Genomic DNA, 9,220 nt, shown 5'->3' on the forward strand with positions numbered 1-9,220 from the left:
GCCACACATTGAGTCGACACTTTCAACGAGCTGCCCACCACGACCCCAAGATCCCTCTCCCGGTCAGTCACCGACAGATCAGACACCATCAGCATATATGTGAGAAATGCAGGATATTGGCATAGTGATGGGAAGAAAACAGCAATGAGGAGCTATGGGTCTGGGAATTTGAGGGTTAACAGTTGAATTTTGGGATCTGGATCCCTCTTTCCTTCTTTCTTCCCTGTCCCTGCCAGGTACCACCTGGATCCAGGAAATTGTGGACATGGTCCAGCATGGAGGAGATCTACAGAAATGTGCTAGGGCCCCCACTCACGAACGGATGCCTTACATAGAGATGTTCCCTCCAAAACCCCTGACCTCAGGTGATTAGGGGGTACTAGTTCAGGCAGCTGATGAATGAGGGAGGGGTGAAGAGTGTCAGCATTATGCTGAAGGTCACCTCCTGTTGTTTCAGGTGTCGAAGAGGCGAATGCAATGCCTTCTCCACGCACACTCAAATCTCACTTCCCAGTTCATCTCCTGCCACCTTCCTTCTGGAAGCAGAATTGCAAGGTTAGGAGCATTGGGGTCAAGAGGCAGAAAGGACTGGGCTCAAATTTATCCCTTGGATCTCTTTCAGTGACCTGGAACTTGTGAAGTCACAATAGAAAGAGAAGGTACCTCTGAGCATTTTCAGACTGAGGGCTTCATTTGATCCAGCGCTCAGGCTTGTAACCTCTTTACAGTGCTAGATTTGTGCCTTGTATAATTTTTTTTAAATGTATGAAACAACAGCAGTATTATAGAAATATTTTTTATTATATTTTAATAAATATAAGAATAAATATTATTCTTTCTTACCCAATATGTTGGCAAAATATATTTAAGTGGTCTGTAAAAGATGTTCATTTGTCTATGACTGAAATTCACTGAACATCTTCTTTTCTCTGTCTGGAATATGCAGAATAAAAAGTGAAGCCTCTGATCATTATCGATATGTATTTCCCTCACCACTGAGTAGTCTTTAATTGCTGACAATTGCTCATCAGAGTACTGGGCGGCTGAGGCCAATGTTAGTGAGCTTTGGCAACTTTTTATCCATCCATTCATTCATTCATTCATTCGCTTTTTATACTGCCTTTCCCAAATGGCTCAGAAGGCTTAGAAGAATTAGGCACTGCAAATTTACAAAGAGAGGTGAATTCTTCTGAGTACTGGAGCAGTAGAGAGTGAAAGGCATGGTGTTAGAGGACTCCTGCTTCTCTTCTTTCTGTTGTACTTTCCCAGATGATTTATGTGGCCAGGAATATCAAAGACAATGCAGTCTCCTTTTTCCACTTTCACCGCATGAACAAAATGATGGAGGATCCTGGACCCTGGGATCAGTTTCTGGAGAATTTCATTGCAGGGAAGAGTGAGTGAATGTTAAAGCTGAAAAACAGGTGTAACGCCATGTGAGAATATCTGCATGTTCTAAAGGAGAGGAGAGGGCCATATCGCCTTTCCTCTTACTCCTTGTATTGGAGGGGACTGAGGCCTACTGACTTCCAGAAGGGGTGGAAGTCAGTTAGCTGTATCTTGTGATGCGGCCACAACCTCTTGAATCCACAAAGCCCTTCACTACTTTTTTTCCAACTATGAAATGTAACAGATTATAATTTAAGAAGGAGAGGAGATGAGAGAGGCAAATGAAGAAGCTATAGCTTACTTTGCACCTCTTGTTTCTTTTTGCAGTTTGCTATGGCTCGTGGTTTGATCATGTTCGTGGCTGGTGGGAAGCCAAGGACCGTCACCCAGTTCTTTACCTCTTTTATGAAGACATGAAAGAAGTAAGTAGTACACACACACCCTTAAAGGTAGTACCTCCAGCTAGGAAGGAACTCTGCAGTTTGAAATACTCCAAACAATGACTCATATGCTACAAGCATCTTCAGTGAGCTTCCTTATGATAATGCCCAAGTCACAAAAAGTCAGAATCCTCCCTGTCAGTAATCTTATTTTTCTCTCTCTAGGACCCAGCCCGGGAAATCCAGAAGGTGGCCGAATTCCTAGGTCTAGAGCTCCCCAAACCAGTTCTGAACCAAATTGTGCAGCACACAAACTTTGAGAGCATGAAAGCAAACCCGATGGCTAATTACAGCACTCTGCCTTCTTTCATTCTGGACCAGGCTGTGTCTCCTTTCATGAGAAAAGGTGGGAAGCAGAGCTTTACTTCCAGTCACAATTCTAAAAGAGAGCTTTGTGGGACAGCTGGGAATAATGAAGCAAGCAAGCTGGGTGCAGTCATATTCAAAGTACTGGCATAATAGGTATACACTGTGGTGTTTTAGGTTAACCCATTCATTGATCCAGGCCAGCTTTTGAATGGTGCTTTAGTTACTTTTATTCCAGTCCTGGTGCTTTCCAGATTATATGCGACAACAGTGTCACTACATGTCCACTAAGTGTGCTTCCATACTGCTTGTGTTTCGATACTGCAGTCCCTGCACCGTCAGCAAGGTGCAGTTCACATTTCCAATGCTCTCTTCGGGGGTTTATCTTTGCACTACAGTGCTACTACATTGCGTGTGCATTGCTCCCCCCCAAAGAAGCAGCTGTATTTTTTCCATTGTAGGTGGTTTGTGCCAGCTAGAAAACTGCTCCCCCTGCTGGTGGCTTTGCTCAACAAACGGCTGGACCCTTTATTTATGTTTTCAATACAATCCTGCCAAGCTGAAGCATTTTACCGCTGTTATAGTGTGTAATCTGGAAAGCATCCTGGAGTAGAGGCAGGGCTAACAAACAGCCAGCAGCAAGAGCACTGAAGGCAGACTGCACTGACCTCTCTGTAAATAATATCCATCTCATTAAACCGTTAATATTGCTGATTCAACTCCATTGTCCTGTCCTTGCATAACACAACTCTCTCCTCTGGAGTCTATACACAATAAGTCATATGCTCTAGAAGTGTCTTTAGTCATTTTGGAAAAAGCTGTCAAGAGAGGTGGTGGCATTGCTTCCCTTCTACAGAGAGAAGGGCTCGGGTTCAGGCCTGTGTGATGGAGCCTTGATTTTTGCCCTGCAAGATAGCTTCAATCTGAAGCTGTCCTGCAGGGTAGATTTCAGTGCTCTGTCACAGCAGTTGCTCTGGGGTGAAGGGGTATAGCCACAGATAGGTGGAAAGGGTGCTAAAAAGATGTGGCTAATACAGGGGAATCCACAGTGTTTTTAATACTATTTTTTTTCTACCTAGTCCATTGAGGAGAGACAGTGAATATCTGGCTTCATGGCAAAATAGGATGTCAGGGTTGTTGCACAGTCCCTATATCTCCAAGTGGCAAAAGGTTCATGCTGCTATGCTACCTGGATTTGGTTTCTGTTGGATGAGAGAGCGAGTGCTGGAGGCTTATGGCATTTTTGTAATATTGATTTTATTTACAAATTTAGAAGTGGTGATTTGAGCCTTCAGCCAAGTTTCCATAGACTATATCCCATTTCATTCAACATATGAAATGGGAACTTTGGAGTGGGGCTCCAGCATGAGACCTCTGAATTAGAGTTTCTCAAGAGGTTTGATTCACTTTGTTCAGGTTTAAATATAGCTAACGACTTCCTGTTGCATTGCAGGTCTTAATTAACTTAGCAGGGTTAAGTCATTGTGACTGGTCATTCTGCTTAATTGTCACATATACTTGCATTTTATGACAACTTGGCCCTACTATTTGCATTTTTCTTTTAAAAAACAATATCATCATCATCATCATCATCATCATCATTTTATTAATTAATTCGATTTCTATACCGCCCTTCCAAAAATGACTCAGGGTGGTTTACACAGAGAAATAATAAATAAATAAGATGGATCCCTCTCCCCAAAGGGCTCACAGTCTAAAAAGAAACATAAGACAGACACCAGCAACAGTCACTGGAAGTACTGTGCTGGGGGTGGACAGGGCCAGTTACTCTCCCCCTGCTAAATAAAGAGAATCACCATGGTAAAAGGTACCTCTTTGCCCAGTTAGCAGTTAGATATATACATGCTGAGCTAAGATTACATGTCATGCATCTGATGAAGTGGACCATAGCTCACAGAAGCTTATGCTGCAATAAATTCATTAGTAAATTAATACATTAATAAGACTCTGCTGAGTATAAAAAGGTTTCCCTGAATATAAGAACTTGTAAACCTACTGGGCAGTGCTCAAAGCCGATAAAGAAGGAGGTGAGATGGTTTTTGACTGAAATTAGGCCAGACTCAGTTATGTCCATTGACAAGAAGTGGGATGCTTTTAGGTCCACCTGAAAAGGAATGGGAGGGCGTCCCCACCTCCTCCAACTCCACTTCAAGCCCTGCCACTGGATTAGAATAGCAAGAAAGGAACCAGCCAAGCCAGATCACTCGGGGTGTTTCTTCCCCCTTCTGTTTTGCTTCCCCCCTCTGCAGGCCTCGTAGGGGACTGGAAGGAGCACTTCACAGTGGCTCAGAATGAATGCCTCGATGACATCTATGCCCAAGAAATGAGGGACAGCAGCCTGACCTTCCGTACACAGCTCTAAGCGTGATATTCACCGAGGCTTTCCCTTTTTATCTGCATTAGAAGAAAACAAGGCCACAAAATCACAATCAGGGCCCACCCAATCAAATTGTGTGTGTAGGTGTCCACCAAAATTTAAGTGACAATTTCATTGTTTTTCTTTTGCAAATAGATGTTATTGAAACAAAACGAATCAATGCATTTTTGCCTCTTCTTGAACCACTTTTTGAAAGGCTTTGAAATAGCACTCCTGTCCCTGCAAAATTGGTTTAACAGGTGAAAATGGAAAACAGTTCTTGAAATGTGACACAGTGAGGCCCCCTCCACTGGCCTCGTTGGAACTAGAGGCCTTCTATTCTATCCTGGTAACCAAAGCAGGGAAAGAAAATAGACTGTAACAACATATCTACAATTGCTTCCACACTAGCCTTTTCTAGTCTAAAACCTGCTATCCTTTCTTATTCACAAATCCAGACCACCCATGCAAAGTTGTTACATCCCAGTGGTTTCTCTGTTGTTCTACCATGACTGTTCCATCCCTTTTGGCTTTTAGGAAACAACTAAAGACACATCTCTTCAGCCAAGCATTTTAGCTATCTGGTAGTTTTTATGGGGATTTTAATTTGGTCTTTTTATATGTTTTAATTGTTAAAGACGTTTTGTATGTTTTTATTGCTGTAAACTGAATAGATACTTCAGTAGTGGCTGGTATCCCATAGCCTCTGTAGTGGGCAGCCAACCAGCCATTATAGGGTTAACTACATCAAATGGTTTTCCTTGATTGCCCCTGGGTCATGACCCAATCTGTTAACAAGTTGGGTGGGTTGTTGTGAGTCTGCTGGGAAGAAGAAGGTGTGCCGAGGTGAGAGGAGAGCAAGGGAGTCTTGCCAAGTACTCTCAGGGTGAGTTTTCCAAGTCCCTGGGAGTCCAGGATTACAGAGTTAGACCCACCTAGATTCTGGTGCGGTCCAAGGGAAGGCAGCCAGGGCTTACGGCTTCGGAAGGTTAGACTTAGGGGGAAGTGTTTTAGTAAGACTTGTGTGTGTGTCTTTGCAATACCCATCTATCTGTTTTATAATTACCTCACTGCAACAGCAACCTAGTAATGATTAAGTCAAGTACCACCTATAAACATCTAGGCGATAGTAAAAACTCTTGTAACCACTAAGAAGCTAGTCTTATTTGCAACAGCTATGCTTGAAATCCTGAACCTGCTTTTTTTTTTAGTGAATCAATAAATTGTTTTCTTTTTTACAAGCCCTCTCAGAGTGTTTGACTGATTCTGGGAGAGGGGGATTCTGCGGTCCAAAAAAGGACTGCAAAGCCTGCTTATTTCCCCACTTAAACATGTATAAGGGGAACCACGTTTTTATATTTGTCTGCTAGCAATATAAAGAGGGGACTGAAGAGTTAGTGCTCCCTTCAATCAAAGAAACCCTGCTAGCTACAGAGCAGTTGGTGGCAGCGATACAATCTACAGGAGAGTTTCATAGTTAATTTAAAACCCAGTCAGCCCACAAGACTCAGGGAGGGATGACCCAGCAGCAGTCTTCTCCCAGGTGGGCTAGTGTAGTTCTTTACAGTTTCCTTGGGTGAACCATCCTAATAGGCCCTTGAGGTATAATATACTTGTTGGAGATGAACTTCCAGTGCATCGACCTTTTGCATCAACTACCCTAATGACCACTAGGGGCACTGGGAGTAGAGAAAGTGCGTAAGGGCCTCTTGTTCTACTTGTCTCTACTCTATGATCCCTGATATGACTCTACAGGCATTTTTCCTGTACTGAGTCAGATTCCCTTCCTTTCCTCTTAGAGAGCAGATGGAAACATCTCTCTCCCCCCACACCCCACCTATCCATTATGTTCTGTAGATTAGGGTTAGGTCTTTTCTATCCAAAGTGTACACCAATAAATACTTAATATTTAGATCTACAAGGATCTCCACGTGTCTTCTATAAATAGCTGCAACAACTAAACTCTGCAACTACTCTATAACTGGAGTGGGTAACTTCTTTAGTGCTCTGCTAATTAATCTGGCATTAAAAATTACAACCCACAACAAAACTGAAGTTGAATCCAAGCAAACCAACCAACAAACTTGTGATTAGTGATCAAAGCCACGGTTAAAAATTCCTCCTCCTGCCCAGATCACTCTCGTCCCTCCTGGTCCAGAACATCAAATCGAGGGAATGATTTTCTGGGATAGATTCCTGGTATCCTGAAGGCCCGTGAGAATCTGTGAGGCGGGTCTCACGATCAGTGAGACCCGCTTTTGCCAGGTTAGCGGGGAGAGTGGGCTAAGCCCGCTCTCCCTGCAGATGAGCAGGGTGGCAGCGTGACGGAGCCGGCGGGGGCTGGGGAGTTCGGGGGCTGTGTGGCCCCCGGAAGCTCCAGTATGCCCTGCACTCACGCAGGGCATACTGGAGAGACTCTCAAGCCAGGATGCTGCTTTTAAGCCTCCCGGTCGGGGGTCTCTTCGTGAGTAGCCGTGGCGCGGAGCAGCGCCATGGCTACTCACGATCCAAAAAACCGGGTTTGCGGAGCACTCGCTCCGCAAACCTGGTTTAAGGGGCGGGCTACTTGAGTGGGTTACCCACTCAGGAACCACCGAGCTCGCGGATGAGCCCGGTGGTTCTCACGGTTGTAGAAAATAGGGCTAGCAGAGGTTAGCCCGATTTTCTACAATTGTGTGAATAGCCTCTGTGTGTGTTATGTGAGTTATGTGTTGATCCCGCACATTGACCGTTATGCTGTTACCTGTGCAACCAGGTAACTGTTGCTAGAAGCATTGCTGGGTGGTGGGGTGTGGATTCAACTGGGCTGGTGAAGTGGCAGTTAGAGAGAGAGAGCAGGGTGGGGCACTTGGGAGTTCTCATCAGTTGGAAGTTTTTTGCAGTTGCCTGAGGATGAACAGGGAGGTCTGGAGAATTAGGAACACAGGAAACTGTCGAATAATGGCCCATCTAGAGCCAGCATGGGGTAGTGGCTAGAGTGCTGGACTAGGACTGGAGAGACCCGAGTTCAAATCCCCTTTCAGCCATGATACTTGCTGGGTGACTCTGGCCAGTCACTTCTCTCTCAGCCTAAGGAGAAACTTAAGTATGTAGTACACCACTCTGGGCTCCTTGGAGGAAGAGCGGCATATAAAATGTAATACATACATACATACACTGACAGGCAGAGGCTCTCCAAGGTGACACAGGTCTTTCCCAGCTCTTCTAAAAGATGCCAGGAATCGAACCTGGGGCCTTCTGCCTGCAAAGCAGACACTCTACCACTGAGCTACAGAGGAAGAAAAACTGAAAAGGTGGGAAATTTTGAGGACATCAAGAGAGAAACCCAGAGAAATGCGAAATGCTGAAGGGGAAGTGATGATTCTCAGGGCAAAGCTACTGAATGCTTTCTGAGGTGAGAACCTGATTCCTGCTGATGAGGGGGCAGTATAGGAATTTACAGAGCAGCTTCCAGTTGGGGGAGAGCGGAAAGAAACAGACTACATTGGGTAACTAAGGAAAGAGTCTGAAGAAGTAATTTTGCATAAAAAAGGAGGAAATTGGCAAGTGAAACTGAACGGCAGGGATGTCTTGGTTCTCTCAGGAAAGCTACTTCCTTATCAACTTATCTGGGAATACCCAGCAGGGTTCATAGTAGCCCCTGGTGGTGCAGTGGTAAAACTGCCACCTTGTAACCAGAAGGTTACAAGTTCGATCCTGACCAGGGACTCAAGGTTGACTCAGCCTTCCATCCTTCCTGACCAGGGGCTCAAGGTTGACTCAGCCTTCCATCCTTCTGAGGTCGGTAAAATGAGTACCCAGAATGTTGGGGGCAATATGCTAAATCATTGTAAACCGCTTAGAGAGCTCCGGCTATAGAGTGGTATATAAATGTAAGTGCTATTGCTATTGCTATAGTATTCTACAACTAAAGAAAGAAGAGAAACAATCATTTTGTTTTGTTTAAAATTAAAATGTATGCTTTTAATTTTTTTCAGAAGTGCGTTATCTTAAAGGTATTGCTAGATACGCCAAAGACCTGAGGCCTGAGTCCAAAGTCCCCCTTTTGATAATTAAATGCAATCATGCTCCACCTCAAGAATAAGGATGTATATTTTTTTTAAGTCTCTAATATTATAATAAAGCACCTATGAAGGTGGAAGCAGCAGAGGGCTAGGGGAGGCTAGGAGCTCTCTCCCCATGCTTTGTGCAGGTGCCTCCACTGCTGCACTTCCTTCCTGGAAGAGGGCACGGAGGAGGCTGATGCAATTTGGGGCTCTGAGGAATTCACTGGGGGGGCATGCCCCATGGATGTCCCTGCCCTTACGGTGCCAAACCATGCCAAGGCCCAACCAGCTACTGGAAGGGAAAGTTTTATATTTAAAGTTGTTCTAGGGCGCTTTCCAGATTACATGCTACAACCAGGGGCGGAGCCACCATTGGGCGAACAGGTTCAAAGAACCTGGGCCGCGCCCAATCAGGGGCTGCGAGCACGGCCCTAGACATGCCCCCTGCGTCTGGCGTCAGACGCGGGGGTGTTATTTCGGTCCCAAATGGGGCCACGCGGCCCCGTTTGGAGCTGAAATCGACCTGAGCTGCATTGGCAGCATGGCCAGAGCAACTCTCCCTGCTTTAAAGGCAGGGAGAGCCGCTCCTGGTCCCCAGGGGCGTAACTAGGGAAAACGGCGCCTAGGGCAAGCACTGAAATTGCTCCCCCCGCGCCCCCCCA

The 9,220-nt window shown here is 45.2% G+C and overlaps 1 protein-coding gene across 5 annotated transcripts in view; it reads left to right on the forward strand.

Annotated features, from left to right (window-relative positions):
* LOC128330251 (sulfotransferase 1C1-like) overlaps window positions 1-5,755 on the forward strand; it is an 11,342-nt gene extending 5,587 nt beyond the window's left edge. For all 5 annotated transcript variants that reach the window (XM_053262793.1, XM_053262791.1, XM_053262792.1 and 2 more), the window contains 6 exons: window positions 237-365; window positions 458-555; window positions 1,270-1,396; window positions 1,717-1,811; window positions 1,995-2,175; window positions 4,406-5,755. In XM_053262793.1, the coding sequence (XP_053118768.1) occupies window positions 237-365; window positions 458-555; window positions 1,270-1,396; window positions 1,717-1,811; window positions 1,995-2,175; window positions 4,406-4,518 (743 nt within the window). In that variant the 3' untranslated portion in view covers window positions 4,519-5,755. The remainder of the gene's footprint in view (window positions 1-236; window positions 366-457; window positions 556-1,269; window positions 1,397-1,716; window positions 1,812-1,994; window positions 2,176-4,405) is intronic.
* The last annotated feature ends 3,465 nt before the right edge of the window (window positions 5,756-9,220 follow it).

The sequence above is a fragment of the Hemicordylus capensis genome, chromosome 6, assembly GCF_027244095.1.
Source record: "Hemicordylus capensis ecotype Gifberg chromosome 6, rHemCap1.1.pri, whole genome shotgun sequence".
Classification (NCBI taxonomy): domain Eukaryota; kingdom Metazoa; phylum Chordata; class Lepidosauria; order Squamata; family Cordylidae; genus Hemicordylus; species Hemicordylus capensis.